The sequence below is a fragment of the Anopheles nili genome, chromosome 2, assembly GCF_943737925.1.
Source record: "Anopheles nili chromosome 2, idAnoNiliSN_F5_01, whole genome shotgun sequence".
Classification (NCBI taxonomy): domain Eukaryota; kingdom Metazoa; phylum Arthropoda; class Insecta; order Diptera; family Culicidae; genus Anopheles; species Anopheles nili.
The window spans coordinates 11,673,797-11,695,992 of NC_071291.1; the positions used below are offsets into that span (position 1 = coordinate 11,673,797).

The 22,196-nt window shown below is 41.9% G+C and overlaps 7 protein-coding genes across 7 annotated transcripts; 3 read left to right on the forward strand and 4 right to left on the reverse strand.

Annotated features, from left to right (window-relative positions):
• Nucleotides 1–2,618: 2,618 nt before the first annotated feature.
• On the reverse strand, nt 2,619–3,365 carry LOC128720432 (SAYSvFN domain-containing protein 1). The gene is given in 3 exon segments (XM_053814102.1): nt 2,619–2,860; nt 2,863–3,109; nt 3,181–3,365. Coding segments are annotated over 3 exon segments (549 nt in total). The 5' UTR covers nt 3,325–3,365; the 3' UTR covers nt 2,619–2,702.
• Nucleotides 3,366–4,485: 1,120 nt separating this feature from the next.
• Nucleotides 4,486–9,750, forward strand: LOC128722043 (protein TRC8 homolog). The gene is made up of 7 exons (XM_053815858.1): nt 4,486–4,750; nt 6,317–6,593; nt 6,663–7,352; nt 7,492–7,633; nt 7,701–7,875; nt 8,547–8,743; nt 8,847–9,750. The coding sequence occupies exons 1-7, from the start codon at nt 4,486–4,488 to the stop codon at nt 9,432–9,434; spliced, it is 2,334 nt and encodes a 777-aa protein (XP_053671833.1). The 3' UTR covers nt 9,435–9,750.
• A 2,030-nt stretch (nt 9,751–11,780) lies between these two features.
• Nucleotides 11,781–12,837, reverse strand: LOC128726369 (retinol-binding protein pinta). Its single transcript, XM_053820213.1, has 4 exons — nt 12,626–12,837; nt 12,230–12,556; nt 12,042–12,137; nt 11,781–11,979 (listed from the first exon to the last, which is right to left on the reverse strand). The coding sequence occupies exons 1-4, from the start codon at nt 12,835–12,837 to the stop codon at nt 11,781–11,783; spliced, it is 834 nt and encodes a 277-aa protein (XP_053676188.1).
• A 745-nt stretch (nt 12,838–13,582) lies between these two features.
• On the forward strand, nt 13,583–14,614 carry LOC128726476 (abscission/NoCut checkpoint regulator). The gene is made up of 2 exons (XM_053820326.1): nt 13,583–13,630; nt 13,700–14,614. Exons 1-2 carry the CDS (start codon nt 13,583–13,585, stop codon nt 14,612–14,614), a joined length of 963 nt encoding a protein of 320 aa, XP_053676301.1.
• Nucleotides 14,615–14,646: 32 nt separating this feature from the next.
• LOC128730550 (nucleolar protein 56) lies at nt 14,647–16,703 on the reverse strand. Its single transcript, XM_053823606.1, has 2 exons — nt 16,605–16,703; nt 14,647–16,526 (listed from the first exon to the last, which is right to left on the reverse strand). Exons 1-2 carry the CDS (start codon nt 16,605–16,607, stop codon nt 14,949–14,951), a joined length of 1,581 nt encoding a protein of 526 aa, XP_053679581.1. The 5' UTR covers nt 16,608–16,703; the 3' UTR covers nt 14,647–14,948.
• Nucleotides 16,704–17,076: 373 nt separating this feature from the next.
• On the forward strand, nt 17,077–18,304 carry LOC128731917 (protein FAM50 homolog). The gene is made up of 2 exons (XM_053825074.1): nt 17,077–17,839; nt 17,896–18,304. Exons 1-2 carry the CDS (start codon nt 17,158–17,160, stop codon nt 18,270–18,272), a joined length of 1,059 nt encoding a protein of 352 aa, XP_053681049.1. The 5' UTR covers nt 17,077–17,157; the 3' UTR covers nt 18,273–18,304.
• A 47-nt stretch (nt 18,305–18,351) lies between these two features.
• Nucleotides 18,352–19,740, reverse strand: LOC128730712 (26S proteasome non-ATPase regulatory subunit 6). The gene has a single exon (XM_053823791.1). The coding sequence runs from the start codon at nt 19,619–19,621 to the stop codon at nt 18,452–18,454; it is 1,170 nt and encodes a 389-aa protein (XP_053679766.1). The 5' UTR covers nt 19,622–19,740; the 3' UTR covers nt 18,352–18,451.
• Between the last annotated feature and the right edge of the window lie 2,456 nt (nt 19,741–22,196).

A 22,196-nucleotide genomic window follows, 5' to 3' on the forward strand; every position in this document is an offset into this window, starting at 1 on the left:
AACGTCGTTGCATAGAAATGTATATCTACTAGCCATTAGTAAGGCTTGTTAGATTTGATTTTTTCTGCCACAACCGCTTCTAACCTTACATCTCGACAGCATGATCGCAATCAGGTGCCGTTTACTTCGCTCTTAACCACAGAGTCAATTGAAACAAAAACCATCCAACACACATTCCGTCGATGCAAAGCACTGGATTCATTCGCGTGCCTTCCTCAACGCGTCTGTTTCTTTCGTATCGAATGGATTCTTCCCAGTTAACGTCTTGTTACAAAAGCCCTGCGCACTTCTTCGCGAAGCAACTTTAGACACTATTGGCGCAAGCAAATAATTGAACATAACAGCTGATCAGGTGTCTCCTACTCGATGCGATAGTGCCTCGGCCCGTTTCATATCACATATGGAGCCATCGGTAGGGTAATTTTTTTACATCTTTTCGTACATTTACACCACCTTTCAACTACTTCCTCCCACGTTTGGAGAGTTCCACACTGCGTTCCCCTGCATCTATGATCATGACTCCCAGTGCATGGCGGCATCGGCTTTGGAACCCCGTAAAGGGAAACCCGCTGCAAACTCGCGTCCCTAATGCACACCCTAATGTCCTCCTGAGTTGAATGTCGCAGCTCAGGGATCTCACGTCTTCCCCCAGGCTCATGGCGAGATGTCCGCGCCAGCCCTGGTCCCAGTGGGAGACGATGACTGCACGCTCCGCGACAGTGGTTATAGTTCGTGAAATCTTCGTCAAACCGACAGCGCCTCCATAAACGGAAGGAAGAAACAGACGGTGCCCTATTGATGCTGACCACACCACGGATAACCCAAGATGCCATGGCACGATCGCATCGCAGACCGGGCAGGTAACCGGCTCGATCCACTGATTGCGCCCTGACGCGTTCTGTTGTCACTCAACGCGCAGGGACTTTAGCCGATCGGATCCTTGTGGTTACCCAATGGTCGAGGATGCGCGTGCACGCGCGCCCATCCATTCACACGTAATTGGATTCGAAAGATTTCGCGCTGGAAGCAAAAAGAAAAACGCACGCCCTAAATGCTGAATACCGCGACAAGTCTTTACGTGCATTGTGGGGGCACCAGTTGGCTTGTGGCCATTTCCGGTAGCGAGAAGCGATGGAGTGCGATAGAAGAAGTGATAAAAAGGGTGGCAAAGGATTGACTAATTAATTCGACGATTGACAACTGGCTTTCGAGAGCATGTACGCGACCCTCGAGACGGTGGACGATATGGGACGATCAAGCGCATCGTGACGCTATTCATCAACGCGCATCGACCTGCTTCCGCGCATTGATCGCGAATCCGATGCGTTTAAGAAACGGAAGGCTCCTAGCGGATCAATTGATTTCGAATTAGCCGGCTGGGATGTGCGAAAAGTCGGCAATCGTCTCCTGCTTCTTAGAAGCGTTCTTCCAGTGACTGCATCGCCATCTAGGGAAGCTCGAAGTGCGAAGGTCCGAAGTGCTGCCCTGTTCGCTCGCAAAACGCTCTCTGGACAGCCTTCCTTGGTTAGCGAAGGATATAAGGGCTGGCAAGCCGCATTCATGTTTATCACCATGTGAGCTTCCTGAAGCAATAACACGACTGCTTTGCAACGTGGTTCGGAAAAAGAACATCATCAAGACGCTCGCGCGCTGTATACGAGCATTTAATTAATTATATTTCTCGCTCCTTTTAGTAAGCCAACAATCGATGTGCACGCTTGATAAGATCGTTTCAATGGGGAGTTGGCTAGTAACCGTTCCACTTATCAAGCTCTAACTGGTGGAAAGGGCTGAGATTCTCCGAGATGGCCTTATGTGGGCTTTCGAGCACGAGGGCAATCTGTTCGGGTGATCGACAACCGAAAAAGGACGTCCATTTCTTGTATGAGCTTTGGCATAAGAATAAATTATATTAGTTAGGATAAGTTATAAAAATGAACGTAACGTAAAAATGTAACGTAGTTTAAATTTATCGTATTTGTATATTTTTTTTTTCAATCGTATAATGGGCTCTGAATCGTCGTATGAATTCTTAGTAGGTAAATTAATATTAAAAACTCCGCTAAATCCTGCCCATTTGCTGAATTTGCAAAAAAATTAAACTTATTTACTTAATAGCTATAAAAGCATTTATAATTTAAACACCTTCATAGCTTTTGAGGTATAAATAACCTGTTTATCGTTTAGCATGTTTACGTCTATTCTTTGTCTGTAATTTTTTAAATTGTGCGACAACAGCAGTGAACAAGATTGTATGCTCTGTGAAATATTTCATCAATACCGTGAAATATTTCATAATTCAAATTCATGATTGCTACTACTTTCTATTCTTTTCCTGCTTGAACAAAATTTATAAAATATGTTTCCAAGTAAGTAAAAGTGGAAGTGGAAGACCTCTTTATTCTACCAAAGCTGACTTACTTCAGTCTTTTCATCATCATTATCGATTATCATTATGTGTTCGTTATATCATTTCAGTATAACATCTTTACTCTAGCGGTGTTACATATATCAAGGTTTTATCAAAATGTGTATATTTATTCAAACATCAACGACAAAAAAGAAACTTCAATAATGCTACTTAAATATTTGCTTCAATTTCAAAGATAAAAATATATCAGGCATAAGGAGTTCAGTTCGTTATGACTAAGATACATCTGATATTGAAATAGCTTCAAGTCAATGTAATCAAACTACTTTAGTCAATGTCTTATACCAATTTCTCGTTCAAACTGTTCTGCCTTCAAGGTACCATCGATAGCTTCGCAGTTTTTGTTAAAAACGCTGTACGCACTAACCTCGCCAGGGGCTTTTCTAGTGCGAGTATTAAAATAAATTCCAAACAAAGCGGAAAACATCAAAATACTACCCCGAACCTAAGCTCAATCGCAATTGCATAGAGGGTAGCCCAGAACAGAAAATAAACTAGATATGTGACATACGTCAACAAGGAACGTGTTTTTTTCTCAGGCTTTTCTAGCGGTTGCTCTATCTCATTATCCGAGAGTTCAGGATCCGGAATAGTGGTATCTGGTTTTGTATAAATTAATAAAGAGCTCCCAGATACTTCAGTTACATGTTTTTCATCAACGTCTGTAGACAGGACATTCTGAAAGAAAATAAAAATAAAGTCAATCTCAAACCATATTGAAAAGTTTTACGCTCATCACGTTCAATTACATCTGCTTCAACAATGACGTGGGATGCTTTCTCTTCGACTCGCACTTGTTGAAATGATACCATGTTGTAAAAACGATCTTTGAAGTCGTTCAGTAAAGCTTGGCGACGTTTAGTTTTCCTGTAACCTTCTAACTTGGATTCCATACGTTATGATACTTTATCAATTATTTTAATTCAAGAAAAAAACAATCCAGTTCTTCATTGAAAACAAATGGGGAATAAAATAAACAAGCTTTGGAAACGTCAAATTTCTTAATTTTCAAGGTGCATATACTCAGATCAGAAAACATCTCTGCAGTTCAAAAAAGTTTGTTATAATAGCTATAAACAAAATTAAACTATTCTCAAAACATATTGTTGTTGAGCCAATGAGTAAGACACAGTCTCTATCATGCATCTCCGTAATTTCGTCCTAATTTACGTCGCAAATATAACCCTCTTTTCGATTAAACCCAGCCTGCTATTATTTGGATAAAATGTAAAGAGTCTTGATAATATGTTTTTTGATCATGTACGAAAATGCCCATTTTTAGTTGTTTCACAAAGTATGTTAAACGAAGTACTTATATTATACAACGAATATACATTTATCGTGAATCAAAGTTTAAAAAAAATCATTTATGTCAAATTAGACGTTTGTGATGACAAGTACTGTGCATGTGAAATGAGAAATGGCACTGATAGGGTCACCTATTTGCAGAAAAGCTTGTAAATTCGTCAATAGAAGTTAATTCTAATCCTTTTGCTGATTCAAGTTACACATAAATACGACACATGAGTGATGTAGCATCAAACTCGCGTATAAGTGTGCTCTAATCTAGTTAACTAATCGTTCTCGCGAAAGATTAAGGCAAAGGAAAACGAAGAAAAAAAAACCTCTACATCATTGTTTGCAAAAGTCCACACAAATTACCTATAATCGATCCAAAGAGGGTTAAGCCCGCGAATGACGATGTTTATATTTCTACTAATAAGTGTTAAAATGCGTACGGGTCAGTGACGGTAAAACTCCCATCTTATCGCTATAAGGTTCAATAGTCTGACGTGTATCATACCCGTTCCCACCTTTTGTTGGCTTGTACAGCTGTTGCGATGGAGGACGCATGGCTGCAGTTTTGTCATAAGAACTTAGTGAATTGCTTTTAAATACAGCGCTTATGAAGCGCTGCAAATTACAGGTTAATCGAAAATAAAAATTACCTTATTGTGAATACGTAAGCGTGATAACGAATGCGTTAGATTGGAAGAAATTTTGGTGGTAACTGCGGTTGTATCAGTGAGTGAAAAAACGTCAGTGCAGGCAAGATGTCCGTGGTACGAACGAAAGTCCTGGGCCTAGTGGACGTAATAATGCGCGTTCCTAGCCTATTTATCATCGATGAAATCCTTAAAATGGGTATGGGCGTGCCGATAGTACAGTCTGTCACTCAACCAACGAACAGCACCATCACCATGCAGGATCCTCCCATGGCCGCAGTGCTTCCGGAGGATGAACGGGGGATGCAGGATAATATCGAAGTATACAAATTCTTCTCCTTGGCTATACTGAAGTTTATTGTTTGTTTGATCGGTAAGTGGCCGCAACTGATAACTGTATATTTTTACCTCCGCTTCGTTGCCCCTTCCTTAGTTAGTCTACCGTTTGTCGCTGCTGCATCAACATAGACAACCTGTTTGCTAAGAATGTGCAAAGATGTACCCCTTTTGACAGCAGCAGCCTTGGCTGAGATGTAGGTTATTTTGAATGGTTGTCTCTTTTTCAACATAAAAGCTCTATCTTACTTTGACCTACATAATTTCAATCTGCTATGTACTCAATTGCGCCGTCATTCGGGCCAACAGAAATCGTATCAAATTGTATCAAATGATTTGCTTTTTGCTATCTTTGACGTCACTCACCTGGTCTGAAGTTGAAAACGCTCAGCTCTTCTTGAGATAAATAGCGTTTGGTGTAAAAAAATACAGACTGAACCAATATTTAGGAATTATCTACACATAGTATATTCTTGATGATCTACTATAAGAAACACAACAACTATACACTTTCCTGACAATTAATCGCGCTGGGTACTACGTTAGCACACCCTGCATTTTGACCTTCAATTTTATGCCAACAGAGAGGGTTAATGAACCACGACAATTGCCCGTCATTCTCAAAATCAACTCAGACCGTCACTATATATGAACAATTATCGTTAGCAGGAATCAGGAAAAGGCCTTCGATTTCCTTCAAACTGTGAAATCAATTGAAAAATCACGATCAAGCACGATCGTTGAAATAAAATGTATGTCATAAGCGATACATACATAGTATTGTATAAACTGTGTTTGTAAAAGCATAATGGTTATTTCTCAGGTTATTATTGGTTCTCAGCTTTTATAAAAAAATTGTTTTAATTTAGTTGACTATTAGTATCAATAGCCATATAAACTTTCTTAGCAAGACCGATCAATTGCCAGAGGCACATGTATGAAGATATCAAAACATTGTCGAACATCACATTTTCGTACTGAGTGTATGAATGCAACTGAACGCAGAATGGCTCACAGCTATTGTACAGTGATTCAGCATGTTTCCTGATAACGTCTTGTCGGTTCCGCTAAGGCATATGGTAGCAAGGTATTTGTTGATGGAAAATCGTGTCGTAGATTAATGCGTCTGTTGACTTCGCATACCTACACGATTGTAAAGAGCCGGCACGGTTACCTGCAGCAGCTTCGAGGGCAAAGCCCGGCATGTCTGTAAACACTACACGAACGATGCCATTGCTGGTACAGTCATGCTCCACAAACAATGCAGTACAGTGTATACTAGCAACTGGTTAAACAGACGTTAAATAGAGTTGTCCAGTTCTTAATTGAGTTCTTTCATTACACGCAATTCAATGCTGTTGACGAACACTGTAGAATGACGTTCATTTACATATCACGTGCTCACCAGGTGAAGGATATGTTTGTATGAACACCTATGAAGATATCATTGAGTATCAATCCTTCAAAAGCCGAATTAAATAGGGATGATTTGATAGTGGTATTTTAGGTTAATCTCGTAGCTCCGTAAAACAGATCTTTTGATTTAATGAAATATGTAATTAGTTTGTAAAATACTTATGTATCTTATATATGTCGTTTTAAGGTACCGTCAGTGCTGCGTGTGTTTTCATGCTGTGGACTCGGCATTTGGTCATCGTGTACATGTACACCGTATCTGTAGGATTGATATTTCTGTCGTACTGGAGTAATGTATCAGCCTTGTCCGTCATATCCGACAGTCCCAGTCTGTTGGAAGACATGCTGTCACTCAACATGGAACGGCTGCTAGATCCTGGAGGTGTTTTAATATCGATACTTCCCCATCTGTTGGCTCAATGGCTAATGGGTGTCATTTTTGCGTATATTCATTTGGGACCAAGGTAAGATCATGTTCTACAGCCCCTGTGGTTATAATGTCCTTGTTAATTGTCTTTTGTTATTTATTTTAGGCAAAAGTATGTCCAAAAAGCACTTCCGTTCAGTTTCCTATTGCCTCTGCTGCTTGCTATGCTGCCACTACCCGCAGTGTTTCTTAAACATTCCCCCGCATTTGCCGCTATTCTACCGTTGGTTTTGTCCAAAATTGCCCTCTGGAGCTCTTCGTTTGATGTGGTGAAAACGATTCTTAGCGGGTACCAGCACGCCCGCAACTACGCCGGCACCTTCGGGATTGCTACGCTCATCGAAAACGAATGGCAGCGGTTGAACGTCCCATGTGTACTTCGCATGTTTTGGACTATTCGACTTATCGAACATCTCGTCAGTCTGATGATGGCGTCGAAAGGACCACTATATTTCGCTGCAACCGTTCAAAGTTTGCTCGTCAGCGGATGCGAAACGCTCACGGCCGTCCTCGGCATGACAAGCATTATTTCGCTGATTTGCCATTACATCGGCAAAATGTTTCAGCTTTTCCTGCTCTCCGAGGACTACGATGAAGACAAGTCGATCGGTACGGTTTCAGCGATACTTTTCTATATTTTAGCGCTACAGACCGGGCTAACTTCCCTATCACCCGACAAACGCATCATTCGGTTGTGTCGCAATATGTGCCTGCTAGTAACGGCTTTGTTGCACTTTTTGCACAACATTGTTGCACCCATACTAATGTCACTGAGTGCTGCCCGCAATCCTTCACGGTGAGTACGGATATGCTAATCAGCTGTTGGAAAGTCACACTGGTCAAAAGCTTTCTGACTCACAGTGATTTCTAATCATGGCCCTTGTTTTCCGTTCCGATCCTCTGCCTCGTGTTTGAGGCATGTTTGCATTTTACAGCAAGCGACACGCACGAGCATTGATGGTATGTGCTTTCCTCCTCATTGCGCCGGGAACGCTTCTTACCGTGCTTTGGGCACGCCATTCACCTTCCACTTGGTTGCTGGCTGTGACAGCTTTTTCTGTAGAAGTGGTTGTGAAGGTAAGAAGAGACTGTCTAAAACTGAAATATTCCAATATTTGCATATTTTGTATGTCCGTTTTGCTAGGTTCTCGTCAGCCTTGCTACGTATACATTGTTCCTACTGGATGCACGACGTCAAACATTCTGGGAAAAGCTAGATGATTACGTTTACTACATACGCGCATTTGGCAATTCTGTAGAATTCTGCTTTGGAATTTTTCTCTTTTTCAACGGAGCCTGGATACTTATTTTCGAATCCGGTAAGTATAAATTAACTATCGTGTCGTTTGATGCGCATCCATGGATGCACATACTTCTTCCTTTTACTGTCGTCATCCTTTCCCGCACCTTTGTTGTTTGGTTTGTCCCCTTTTCAATACTTATCTGTTTCACTAATATTTAACATTAAAATCATTAACTTTTAACACACACGTTTTATGGATTCTGTTCCATATTTGCTCTTTTCATAACGTAGCAGTCAGTGTCGAAATGAGAGTACAGTTTTTATGAGGGTTTCATTTAAATTAGTTTCGCTTGATATTCAAGAATATCTTAAATCTTCATTCAAATTCAAACTAGTTCGATTTCAACATGTTCAACGCATGATTTATCACTGCCACACATTAAATTTGATTTAAATTTTCTATGTTATTATTTAGTTTTTATTTACAAGAATTTCCTTTCTTCTTCATTTTTTTTCCTTCATGTTTTTCTGTCGCTTTGATATGATTTGTTAACATACATCCCCTTTCCACAAAACCATCAAACAACCAATTGTGTTTGGAAATCAACCGTATCGGATTTGTTGTTTCATGACATTCTCCATCTATCCTTACTATGATCTTCCATCACATCATCCCTTCGGCCTTTCTCCTTTCTATTCTCATGAAACCATCGGTATTGTACTGTTTGATGCCTCGCTTACACTCAGAAATAATCCCTATAGGCGGCGCAATCAGAGCCCTTATGATGGGTATCCATGCGTACTTCAATATCTGGTGCGAGGCCAGAGCCGGCTGGAGTGTGTTTATGAAACGCCGTACTGCAGTGCATAAAATTTCCTCTTTACCGGAAGCAACTCTAGCTCAATTGCGCCAGTTTGATGATGTATGCGCTATTTGTTATCAGGTAAATAAATGTTTCAAACATATTAAATATATGCTTAATTTATGCGAGTGGTCAATACGTACCTTCATATATATTTTTATTTTTCATATTTCCTTAATTTTAGGACATGACATCAGCTAAAATCACTCGATGCAATCACTACTTCCATGGTGTTTGCCTTCGAAAGTGGCTGTATGTGCAGGATCGTTGCCCCCTGTGTCACGAAATCATCATGAACCAGGACACTAATCCAGGCGATGAAAACCCAGAAGAGCAAGCAAATAATCCTAATAATGCAATAATCAACAGGCCACAAGTTGAAAATACAAACCCAAATGTTCAGCAGAACGCTATCGTGCATTCGTCCGGTCAAACGGATTCATTGAACCAACCGATGTTTGACGATCAGTTCTTGGAGGAACAAATCAACGTTATTGGCCGTGTAAGAGAGCATAGTGTAGCTGAAAGTCATACAGCTGGTGAACAGCAAAGCACCCTGGCTACTAATAGTAGCAGTAGCAGATCTACAACAGATACAGGTAGTATAAGCAGCCGCAGTAGCACAAGTATTGATGAAAGCGGATCAATATCGAGTATGTCGAATGTATCGAACATATCGCGAACAGAAATTTTGCTCAACCTCCATCGACGTCAAGTATCATTGCAACGACAACAGCAGCAGCAGGAGCAACAGTCATCGCACACAGAATAGCAAGCAGACGCACTGGATGTAAAGTAACAAGCAGAAAACAACCCCCATATTAAGCAACAGTCTCTGTAGTAGAGGCAGTAACTGAAGCATGAGGGTATTTTATGTAAAACAAACTACAATCGATGAGATTTAAAGTATTTACGATCTGCAGTAATGAATACTACGGTAATAAGCAAACAATGAACTACGACTATCGGTGATGCATATTGATGGACTGAAAAAGAAAAAAACACCGTGCGACATATAGGGTGAGAGAACGTGTGTACATTTTGAGTAACGAATATTTATATCAGACTGTTAATAACGAAGAAAGGAATAGAGAAAACATAGAACTAATGCTAAAGACGAGGTTCCCAACAAAAGGGTAACCAAATCGTGAGACATAATAGACACAGCAGAATTGTATGGGTTTTGGGAAAGGGTCGGTGGCAGTCAACAATAAGCGCAAATACTAAAATGGCATCGCACCGAGCGTAAATTATGACTATGGCATGATGCTTTCCAGCAGTCAAGTTTAAATTGTTTGGTGTATTGAAAAATTAATGTCTATCTGAGAATCGACAGGAATATAGATTTTTACCATCATCATAGTTTCCTAATTCTTGTTAAAACATGTGCTACCATGAACGACTATTTATCTTGCCCAGCTTTAATAGAGTACTGATAGCACACATCCGAGAATGAAGCACAAGCAGCAACGACTGCAGGAAGGCGGGGACTCGAATGGGATCTATTCCTTACGTCGAAAATCGTATAGCTCTGTTTAATTACCGTCCAGTAAGTAAGCTCTGAGTGTAGCAGTCAGTTCGCAAAACAACTAACAAACTTTTCAATCCCGTAGCACAAATCCCAGTGAGATTAGTGTGACGAAGTGAAATAAAGATCGAATGCATCGATAACAAAATGAAGAAAACGTTAAAATAGCGGTTTTCAGAGGGCACAAAATAGATGGGATGCATAATGCTGATAGATTGAAGTAAAAATTGAAGAACAAACAAATGCACAACGTCACATTCGAGACTTCTTTTGACCATTCAATGGCGCAAGCTATGGTGAAACTATATAGCGCAAATCGATGCTCATTGTTCGCAATTTGCACGAAGCTTGGCATTCTTTCCTGCTCTGACGGAGAAGTTACAGAGTTGTGAAAAGATTTTGCTTTTGTTTTACGACATTATCTATTTTAATCTGTTTCATTCTCAGTACGTATTTCTTTGGAATGATACTGTTTAGGGTGTGTACATATTTTTAACCCTGAACAAATAATGCCAAAAATGAACAGGCAGTAAACTATCAAAAAAAAAGCTCTGCTGTGAAATATTGAATAAAAAAAATAAAACTGTTGTAGCTAAATTCTCAAGATGGAAATATCTGCTTTTACAATGAATCTCTATAAATAATCCGAACAATTACATTATGTTAGGAATCCTCTTTGAAACTTTCAAGCTTTCCACCACTACACTACCCAGCTACTATTTCGTCACGTTCTCACCAAACATAGGTTCTACATGTGTTATCGTATATCTTAGCTAGGATACCAGAGCTAGCCGAATAGCAGGCATGTACAGTACAACCAGCTGATAAAAAAACTGTTACGTAATCCTTTCAAAGTATTCGCGGGCTTGAGCGCATAGCTAGTCTGGTCAGGGATTTCAATGCGAACGTCGGTAGGGAACCAGTATCGCATTAGCAGTGCATTGGTAGCAACGAGGAATCTGGTAGTCTGAACTACCAAGTTTGCGTGTAGACAAATCCACAAAGCCTCCCCCAACTAGATTCACCATGTGTTAAAACACCGCCGACACTCAAGCTCGTTAAAAGTCTGGCACGGTCGAATTTTAACATAAAAAAGAGGTGCTGTACAGTATTATCTTTGCTTTCGGACTAATCTGAATGAATGAAATGGATAAGCCCATTTTGTATGTGGTCATGACCATGGACAACGACACTTGGCAGGGTCATAGCCAATGGGTAAATGTACCGGTAATCGTTACAAAAAAAAATTAAGCGATATCAGGAGATACTTAAGCCTATTGAAGCGGAACCAATGGTGTAATCTTAGTATTATTGATATTTTTCTTGATAACATAGTTTGCGCGATTATCAAGGCTAAAGGACAATCAATCTGGCAATAAGAAAATCAATTGATTTTCTCTCGAAACAAGACAAGTGCTTTTATACAACAATAGCAACGTCACTAAGGTTTTTTGGTCGATGTGAATTAAAGCAATTAGATCATTTGAATTTGTACGTAAGTTATATTTCCAAAAGACGATGGACCATTCTATGTATATCGAACAACCATGCTGCCTAAGGATCGAATTGTTTAAATTATCACGTCAATACCTAAAATTGAAAAACGTTTTCTTCCATTTTTGCATAAAAAGGAGCGTTCGCCTGCACTGTTTCTTTCCAGTACTCGGCTAGCTCGCGATAGCTCTCCCCGTTGCCTCCTAGCTCCTGGGGCAGCATGACGGATTGATGTAATTTTGATCCCTTACGTGAGATTGTAACTCGTTCTTTCATCTTGGGGCTCATGAAATTTCTGTAAATGAGGCGTTTTATAATTAATCAACAAAGTGATGAAAGGTTAAACGAAACGATTACCTAAACACGTTCAGCACTATGTTCACGTGGATAGGTACGTTGACGAATTCTAGCAACTTCGGTTTACACGGATAGTTTTCCCAGCTTTCAACTGATCTATATAACAAAACAAAAAAGGAAGAAATCGCGTCAAACTTAGTCTTTTAACAACACTTATTCTGCTAGCCTCACGCTAAAACAATACTCACTTTTTTATCATCGATGGTGATAACTGTAATGCATGGCTAAGCGTAACGCCTTGCATGTCAAAAATCGCCACCACTCCATGTATCGACACCGATTCATCGAGGTACATAAGCAGATCAAGGATCATCTTATCGACCTTGAACACATTGTCCTGTTTATGCTTTTGAGGATCGTGGGCAGAAGTTCGGATTATGACGACCTGTCTGCTGAGCGAATCTTTCTGACGAAGCGGCAGAAACACTCCGATGTCGAGCAACTCTTGTATTTCTGGTCGAAACGGGTCTCGATTTGTGAACCACTCCGTCAGCTTTTCTCTGTTCTTGAGGAATCTGAAGCGAAACAAGGGAAGTGTTCTGTTTTACATCATCAGTCAAATCACTGAGTTTTGCCATATTTACGTTATTAGTTTCTGCTTTGCTTTATCGATTTTATACTTCGTCGTTCGTAAAAAGTACAATATCAATTTAGATTCTCTAGGGATCTTGTAATCGGGTCGTTCTTCCAGCAACCATTCCGTAATCGTTAAAATACTGGTCTCGCGCAACTCATCTGTTTCCTCTACGCCATTGCCTACACAAATTGGCTCTCCGGCTGAGTTTTCCTGCTTCATACTGGCCTACTTTTAACAGTTCACTGCACTGGACATGAGATCACATTCCGTCAGGAAAATTCAACTGTTGATACTCAGCGTCGAACGATCAAACGTAATCTGAGCAAGCTGCTACGTTTTGCCTTGCGTTGTGATGCCTTTTCTACCTACTAAATGTGGTGCCTACACAGCTAGGAGTATCGTGGGTTTGATAACAGCTGATAACGCCAACTAGAAATCGGTTACAACAGCCGACAATTAATTATGACACTAAAACACAACCCAGCGTGATAGGTGCTAATTAACACTATACTGAAATGTAATGTGGCGTGAGTCGATGAGCCGCACGCATGCCATTTATACTCTCGTAAACTGAATTCTCACAGATCACCTCAATCAATCACGCCTCTACGCAAGCTAATGCAAGGTCCCTTTTTTCAAACGTGTAAAGATGCTCGCTTTTTTGTTGGAGTAATCAGCTGTTTGACGTTTGTTTACTTTTTGTGCTTCAGAGTATACGAGCGTGTGTACGTCCGAAGCGACGTCAAATCAAAAAAATATTACCAGAGAAAAAGTGCTTTCTCTACGGTTTCTACGATTTCCTTGATCAAGATCCACTCTTTTCGCTTAAACGTGCACAATTAATAACCAAAGATTGCGTGTTTTTTTCTGTGAACGTTACGACGAAGGGTCTTTGAAGACTATACCTGCGAGTGGAAAGACTGATGATTCATCGAATTCCCGACTCTTTTCACAGAGACAACAAATGGCGTGTACATTTTGCACAAAATCGTTTGGATTTTTCAACAAAGAAGTAAGAATAGCTCTTGAGATAAATTGTAGTAATCAAACGTAACCGTATCGTTTCTTTTTTTATTTTTAGCATGGTTGTCCCGTATGCAAATATTCGTTCTGTTCGGGTTGTTTGAAATACAAACTTGTGCGCGATGGAAAAAAGCTGAACGTTTGTTTGCGTTGCTCTAAAGTTCCCTTAAGTACTGTTCCATCGACTACTACAGAAAATGACTCGAAAATTAGCTCGAGAAAAAATCAGGAAAAGGTTAACATTCGCACAGAACCAACTTCAGATGAGCGGTTCGAGGAAGATCTGATACGCAATAAGTTAGATGCCCTAAAAACCACTGATTCTGATGATCAACCGTCCAGCACGGATGAAGCAGCATGCAACGATAATAGCGATATCGAAAAACGACTGGCAGCTTTAAAAGGTGTTGAGTATAAGGATTACAAAGCTTCCACTGAACGGTTCATGACAGCAGATAAACGCACGGAAGAACAAAAGGTCCAAGATCTGCTCGGCCAGTTTGAGGAAGAAACTAAACTAAATAACGTAATGGACAGTAAGCGGGAAGAACAGGACGACGAAATTATGAAGCGATTGAATGCCTTAAAAGATTTCCAACCGGGAAGTGAAGCTAAAAGTGGCCAATCGCAGTTACCGCTTCCGGATAGTGATTCAGATGATGGGTTGAATGACGAAGAGCTTGCTCGAAAATTGGCCAAACGTTATGTCGAGGAAGGAATGATTGAAGCGAAGCTTAACCCAAGTGATGTTCTTGACGATGATATATCAACAACGGGGACTTTTTCGACTGATGTTCGCGAAGAGGATCCGCTGCCTTGGTGTACCATCTGCAACGAAGATGCCGTTCTACGTTGTCGTGGATGCGATAATGATCTGTACTGTAGGGCTTGCTACAAGGAGTTCCACTACGATGAAGATCCAAAAGAGCACCCAGCTGTAGCGTACCATGCCAAAGGAGGGAAAACAAGCTAATTTGTATCAATATACTGTTAAACTAGGCGTTTTTTTAATGCCCGTTGCCATGCGTTGAACTACAACATTCATTGTTGATTTTCTAGCCATCCCTGGACGATAAGCATATAAAATTTGCGTTATTGTTTCTTGGGTATATTTATTTCGTTACATGTTACGAAGACCCGAATACAAATTAATGTGGAAAAAAGAAAATTTTAGAGAAAAAAACCAAAATACATTAGCAAATATTGTTCGGCTTCTAGGGCACGTGAACTGCTATGCACTATTACTTAAGAAGTCAAAGTCTTATATGCAACTCCTAATCATCTTACATCAATAGTTTTGAATGCGCTCAAGGTTCGGTCTCTGTCTCTTGCTTTTTGTTTTTCTTCTTTTTCTTTTTCTTCAGCTCTCCATTTGAAACGTCCGCAAGAGCAGCACTGGTGTCGAAGCCACTTGCAGAGGAGCCATTCATGACCGAATCGTCGGCATTATCGCCGTTCGTTTCGTTGAGTTTCGCCTTTTTTTTCTTCTTTGCCGATTGCTGACCAGTTCCGTTCATCGCCGCACTTCCGTCTCCGTTTGACTCATCAAGCTTCCGCTTGTTCTTCTTCTTTGTCTTCGAAGCTGTTGCTAGTTGCTCTTGAGCAAGCTCCATTGCCTCCTTCATGACGTCCAAGTTTTTGCGTGGAGTTTCACCGCATTCGTAGAACTTCAACCGATCCTCGACCTGCTGCTTAAGAGCCTCACCAAACACGGTCGAAGGTGTCTCGGAGAAGCAATCTATGCGCGAAGCAATCGTACATTTATTAGCGAGGAACCGAGAAATGCGCCCCTTATTCTTCTGGGTCGAACGGCCAATGAAGGAAGAATTGAACAACAGCCCGTACTTGGGTGTGTTGCTTTTTGTCTTGAGCGCTCTAAAGAGAGCCTTTTCCGCGCCCAAAATTTGTACCGTCGAGGCGGGAAATTTAGCCAGATTCGTTAAACTGCCCGCTTTCGAGATCAACCGAGCACCGACTTGATCACCGATCAGCGCCTGCAAATTCGGTGCCACATTGTTCATCTTTGAGTGCAGATAACCAGCTAGCTGCTGTCGGTAATCCGACAGTTTGATTACTCGTTTGGCAAACATTTCAATGTTGAGCAGGTCAATCACGGAGATATCCATTCCCATCGACATTTTTGAAGCGTCAACAATCGCCTTCGCTTTCTCCGAATCCATCACGACCTCTTCTAGCGCCTCGAGGCTTTCATCCGACAATGATTTGCGATCTTTGATAAAGTGAGCCACCTTGGCAAACATGTAGTTATCGGGTACGATCTTCACCAGCTCTGGGAAATGGTACGAATACCACTCACGGATACGCATCGAGAACGTGTTGACGTCCTTGTCTAGCTGATCAAGTAAGGCGATCGATTGGATGATCATATTATCGGATCGGTGCACGTTGAACTTGACCTTACATCGTGAATAACTATGGCCCAAACCTAGTTGAGCTACGGCAGCTGACTTATCAGTGAAGCCCTTCACCATAGCGGAGAAATGATACCGGATGCCTCGTAGCACTTCCGGCACCACACCAATATGCGAGCACTGCACACTCAGAGCCTCAACAATTGCTGCACCCAGCTTTGCATCCGACACCCCCAGAGTTACAGGTTTCTTACTGGTCGATTTCGGCAACGTGCTATCTAAGAAGCTGGACAAATCTTCCGGCAGAAGCCCCTCCGAGATGGCATTTACATTGTTCAGGGCGGCTACAGCCGTTTTGAACGGATGGAAACCGACCAACTTAACAATGGAATTGAAACGAGCAAAATCTAATACCGATGCCTCTACTTGTGGCAACAGCATTCCAATTTCTTCAAACTCCTTCACGCTGCACAGCGCGAACCCAGCGGCGTGCTCGTACAACACATACAGCGCCTGTGTTAGAAACAAATTGTTTGAAACAATATCCACATGTGCGACAAGGAAAATAGCAACATAATAACAACAACTTACCATTTTTCCACTGTTTCACAATCAGTATGAACAAAAACAACAATGATTTTCTTGTTTAATCGTCCAAAATTATTGGTTTCAATCCATTTGACTCCGGCGAATCTAAAACAAAACACATGCTATAATGGCATGAGTATTTGACAGCAAGCGGAAGTTTACCTTTCATAGTGCTAAAATGTACTGCCAAGATGTATATTGTAAAATGGTTGTATGCGCTTTGTACTAAAATCTGATGACCCAACAAAGAAGCCTTATGCCGTCAAAATTACTGAATTTTCCATGGGAAACAGCATAAATTTAAGAAAAGAAGTTAATTTAAAATGTTATAATAATGCTTTAAGCAGCACTCCTTAAATGTTCCCAGTGTTATTCGAAGGTAAAGCAGTAATGGCGAATGTATTTACCTTATGCATATGAAAAAGTAGGCGAAAACGTCAATTTGTTTACCAACTTTAAGGAAAACAACATTCACAGGACCAATATTTATCGCCGTTCACTTCGAGTCAGGAAAGACTCATTTGTTTCGCAGTTGATAAAACTCGTTTATTGCACCATGGCGTACTACAAGGGAGCTGCCTCCGAAGGAGGCCGTGCTGCACAACTGATGAAACGGCGTGAACTAGCGCAACAAGAGGTTGAGTTCCGGAAAAAGAAAATCGAGGAGGATCTGAAAGTGAGCAACATCGAAAACAAATTTGCAGCTCATTATGATGCGGTGGAACAGCAGCTTAAAAGTTCCACGATTGGGTTGGTTACCCTAGATGAAATGAAAGCTAAGCAGGAAGATATAGTAAGGGAACGTGAGAAAAAACTCGCTCAAAAGAAGGAAGAAAAAGACAAAGAAAAACTTAAGGCACTTGAGGCCAAACTGGCCGAAAAGGATCGCCAGAAACGACAGATACAAGCACTCTCATTCGATCCTGAAGATGAACCTGATGAAGACGGGGATGACGATGCAAAGCAATCAGACGAGGAAGACATCAAGGAAGATCTTAACCTGAAACTCTCCTGGAAGGAGCAGGTTCCAAGTGGGGTAAAGAAAATTCGCAAAAACCCGGACGTCGATACTTCTTTTCTGCCCGATCGAGAGCGCGAAGAACGTGACAACAGGTTACGTGAAGAGCTGCGCCAGGAGTGGGCGATGAAACAAGCGACACTCAAGGACCAAGAAATTACTATCACGTTCAGTTACTGGGATGGCTCGGGCCATCGCAAGTCGGTAGCTATGAAAAAAGGTAATTTTTTTGTCTAACCATTCGAACGTTCATTAATACCCAATTTTTACCCACAGGCAATTCCATTTATCAATTTCTTCAAAAATGTCTCGAAATGCTACGCAAGGATTTCAGCGAGTTGAAGACGGTAATGGCCGATCAATTGATGTACGTGAAGGAAGATTTGATTCTTCCGCATCATTACACGTTCTATGACTTCATAGTAACGAAAGCTCGAGGAAAAAGTGGTCCTTTGTTCAACTTTGATGTGTTTGACGATATTCGTATGATAAGCGATGCCACTGTCGAAAAGGAAGATTCCCATGCAGGCAAGGTACTTTTGCGTTCGTGGTACGAACGGAATAAGCATATATTCCCCGCCTCTCGTTGGGAACCATACGATCCTACGAAGGTCTACGATAAGTACACAATTAAGGACAAGAGTAAGAAATAAGCTATTTTATAATTTAATTGTAACCAAATATTCTCATGATGTATTACGCTTCTGTATATATAAAAATGATCAATTCCAATGTTACAGAATTTTATTTCACGCTCGTTTTTGTTGGAAAAGTTCACAAACAAAAGCCTATGCCGCATTATTGACGACGGCCAACATAATGTATTGAGCACCTAGATGTTGATGACTCGGCTAAGTTTCTGCACGCGGTTTAGCAAAATATCACCCTGCTTGATTGTGGCTTGATACTGCCAGTTTTTGCTGTCCGGTCGGTTGGTTTCTACAATCCCACCGACTCGATCCACTCGACAGTGTAGCCGTCCAGCCGAAATGAAACGCGATAGCTCAGCGTCGATGTATTCCACACTCACCCCGAACGCATCGGCCATGTACTGCAAGGTCAACGAACGGTACGATTCCAGTAGCTGCGTGTACGCTAAAATACGCATTTCACGCACATAGTAACGGTAATGAGGATGGAACAGGATGTCGTTACGAAGCACCGACTCAACCGCAGCCAAGTGCTTGAAGAAGTCCGCGTACTGGCAGTTGTACAACGAAAAAAGATACTCTTTCACATCAGGCGTCTGATGGAGCACCTCCTGAATTTCGGCTCCCTTGATGACCTTGTCGCGCAGCTCGTTTCGTGGCAGGCTAATCATTGCAACGTAGACCGTGTACCGCACGAACGTTGAGTATTCCATCAACTCGTAGCTGGTGAAGGTGCTGACGGTATCGAGGAAGAAATTAGCCGCCGCCTTGAAATCCCGGATCGCGATGCAATAAGCACCCTGGTACACCTTCAAGCGGTTGCGGCGATCCCAATCACCGCCTTCTTCGATCAGATACTTTGCCTTGTCGATGTTGCGCGTAATGAGATCATGATCAAGATAGAACAGTCCGATGCGGATACTGTGAAACACGATATCCAGTCGGTGACCCAACGAGACGGTCTTTTCGTACGTCTTGCGGAACGCTGAAATTGCGCCCTCTTTATCGCCGATACGGCACAAATACTCCGACTTACGCAGATTTGCTTCGCGCACCTCCATCTCGCCGAGATTCTTCTCCGCGTCCTCAATGGCCGCGTCGAGTTGCTCTAGCTTCTTGCGGTTTGTTTCCTTCATCTCTGCAAGCAATTTTTGATCCACGGTCCAACCTAGCTCAGCACATACCTGCTCGTACCAGGGGGCCATATGTTCGGCCTTTATATCTTTCATCAGGTTTGCGACGAGCGCCTTGTCGTGGCGAAATTCCAGTAAGCTGAGCAGGAACTTGAACTGCGCCAGCATCAGGTTGGGGTTTTTCTCCAACCCCTGCTCTTCCAGGTTTTCCACAGGCATATTGAAGGGAAACTTGTTCGCGTTGACTACAAAGAAGGAGCGCACAAAACACGAACTGCACAATCGTTGATGTGCAAATACTTCGGTGAATAGTCGGAGAAAATAAACACAAGCACTGTGCGATTCAGATTCCGGGCGATGACAAACGAATTTAGCAGTGTCATGTACGACAAACAGATGCAGGTATGACGTTGCGTGAAATAAGCTCTGTCACCGTATCCGCCAAGGTATAGCTGTCAAATGAAATATTGCAATGCATTTGAAAAAGTATCTAAAATTACTACACATTTTAAAGTTTTGAAACATTGAAGTAAATAAAACTTACATTATTATACAAAAAGCAAAAACTGTTCACTTAGTAATAGAAAAAAAATCGTTGTGATACTATATCTTCCAAGATACAAAGAATAAAAGTTTAGACGAGTGAAACTTTAGTGTATATTAGACAAAATTTAAAATGTTTCTAATTATTCGATTTCTATATTAGTCATACTAGTCCGTTTTTTGTAGAGCATACTTAATAGCTCATTTGGGGATTTTTTAATTTATTTGAAAGATTACCTATTTTGAGGTTAGAGAGATTTATGATCTATCTGATACTGTGGTGTAATTACAGTTGACTGTTGCCAATTGATTATTGAGCTTGTGTTTTAAGGGGCTGTTCGAGTTTTCCTCTTCGTAAAAGCACCGTAATTTCACTTTTAGATTATAGAAGTTAGATGAATTTTGTTTCTATTTGAAATTAAGCTCATTATTTGTCATTACATTAATTGTTATACGTGCCCACACAATATTGGACTCGAATATGTAAATAAATCTCAATTTTGTTTCTCACTTTTGTAAATAGTTAGTCTATCCAGATTTGCTGTGATTTCCCATCCTTTTTCCATTGTTTTTCACACAGGAAATTATTCTGGGTTCAAAAATCGTACCGGTGTACCGTGCTGTTTAAGATGCAAACATGGCAAATTGATCAAACAAGCTCTTTATGACGGGAAGTTTAATAAAAATACCATATTATGGGTTGAGATATGATATCTTTGAAAAAGTCTCGAACAAACCTGATTGATGGTGTGTTTATTTTCGTTCGCCGAAGGCACCTAATGTAAGCAACAAATTTGCAGAACGAATTCTAAATCAGACAATGACGGGCGAAGTAAACTACACAACCGTTTTCTGGGCATTATTGACCAGCAATTTCATCAATGGCGCAGCAAATACAGAACACTGCGGACAAACATCCGAGCACATGTCCTCCTCTCTGTTGACCGTTGGCTCCGTCGGTCATCGTTAGTCGTCATTAGCGGAGAAATACGCATGCCAGCACATATCAGCCTGTGTGCATCATACAAACGACTTCTTCGGCTAACCTCCACCACGGACACGGCGGGCGTCTCAAGCACGAGAAGGATATTGACGAAACAATAATTGAAGCTAATAATTCAACCTTCTTCGGTGCACGTACAGGGTGGGAGAGCCTTGGCGGAGAGTAGTCCAAGTCCAAGAGAAGCCCCAAAAAAGTTCAGCAAATCTTTGGCTGCATAGGCGGCAAACGACCCCCGTTGGGTCTCGGCAGACCCAACCTCGGCCGTGTCTTATTGATCCCAATGTACCAATCGATCGCGCAGGAGCGAGCCTTGCAAGAGGAAGAAGGCGATCGAGGAGACCATAGCGAAGCACAATACGAAACACAATGGGCAGACCGAGGCGAGAGAAAAAGCTTGAGAGAGACAGAGAGATAGAGAGGGTGTCAATTTAAGGGAAAGAGATAAAGGCAAGACAGAGAGAAGGCCTTAAAAATTGTAAAATGCCCACAAAAGCTCTCCTTAACCGAAACCATTCGAAACGGAGGACGAAAGCACGCTAGATAGGGAGAGTGAGAGTACAGAGCGAGAGAGAGAGAGCCGTAAGGGCGATCAGTTGGGCATCTTGGTCACCCCCTGATGCTGTGGGGTGATCTGACGAGGTCTCTCGCTCCCGCCCGCGGTCTGAACCCAGCGATGAGGTAACCGCCTCGCGTCGGAGTCCACGACCCGCGATCGAGGGGTGGGAGTCGTCGGTAGGACCGCGGGTTTGGTCGGGTGGCCCTAGCTGGCTGGGTGGTGCGTTTGGGGAGCTTGGCCGGACGATAGGCTTCAGTTTCTGTTCGCCGTTTGCTGAGATCAGTTGCACTCGAGCACGAACGCGCACGCACGTGCCACCTGTCGGATCGTTACGCGACGTTACCAACCGTTACCAGCCTGCACATAGTGTAACTAGCCAGAACTATTCCCTTTCCCCAAGTGTACCGTGAAAAACAGCTGTGTTCGTGTCGGAAAAACGACCGAAAAGGCCTTGGGAGACAGCGTGCTGTGATCATTTCGCTTTTGTTGTGCAATTTCCCATTCCCACCTACCTCCGAACCGTCGCTTTCCCCAGGTTCCCTGGTGTTTCTCGATCGTACACTACCGAAAGCTCTGGCTCTGGCCCCGATTCGGGCTTTTGGGGCGAAGGGAGGAACCCACCCCGTTGGCCTTCCCATTCCCACACCTTGCCGTGAGTTTGGCGACCCTCTCGAAGGGAATAAACACATTTT

What these genes read in the sequence shown, in the direction of transcription:
- LOC128722043 (XM_053815858.1), top strand. Translation starts at nt 4,486, where the DNA reads ATGTCCGTGGTACGAACGAAAGTCCTGGGCCTAGTGGACGTAATAATG. An exon ending in GTTTATTGTTTGTTTGATCG is followed by an intron (nt 4,751 to 6,316) that starts GTAAGTGGCCGC and finishes TGTCGTTTTAAG; the next exon opens with GTACCGTCAGTGCTGCGTGT. An exon ending in TATGCGCTATTTGTTATCAG is followed by an intron (nt 8,744 to 8,846) that starts GTAAATAAATGT and finishes CCTTAATTTTAG; the next exon opens with GACATGACATCAGCTAAAAT.
- LOC128726369 (XM_053820213.1), bottom strand. Translation starts at nt 12,837, where the DNA reads ATGAAGCAGGAAAACTCAGCCGGAGAGCCAATTTGTGTAGGCAATGGC. An exon ending in GCAAAGCAGAAACTAATAAC is followed by an intron (nt 12,557 to 12,625) that starts GTAAATATGGCA and finishes GTTTCGCTTCAG; the next exon opens with ATTCCTCAAGAACAGAGAAA. An exon ending in ATAGTGCTGAACGTGTTTAG is followed by an intron (nt 11,980 to 12,041) that starts GTAATCGTTTCG and finishes CCTCATTTACAG; the next exon opens with AAATTTCATGAGCCCCAAGA.
- LOC128726476 (XM_053820326.1), top strand. Translation starts at nt 13,583, where the DNA reads ATGGCGTGTACATTTTGCACAAAATCGTTTGGATTTTTCAACAAAGAA. An exon ending in TTGGATTTTTCAACAAAGAA is followed by an intron (nt 13,631 to 13,699) that starts GTAAGAATAGCT and finishes TTTTATTTTTAG; the next exon opens with CATGGTTGTCCCGTATGCAA.
- LOC128731917 (XM_053825074.1), top strand. Translation starts at nt 17,158, where the DNA reads ATGGCGTACTACAAGGGAGCTGCCTCCGAAGGAGGCCGTGCTGCACAA. An exon ending in GTCGGTAGCTATGAAAAAAG is followed by an intron (nt 17,840 to 17,895) that starts GTAATTTTTTTG and finishes TTTTACCCACAG; the next exon opens with GCAATTCCATTTATCAATTT.
- LOC128730712 (XM_053823791.1), bottom strand. Translation starts at nt 19,621, where the DNA reads ATGCCTGTGGAAAACCTGGAAGAGCAGGGGTTGGAGAAAAACCCCAAC.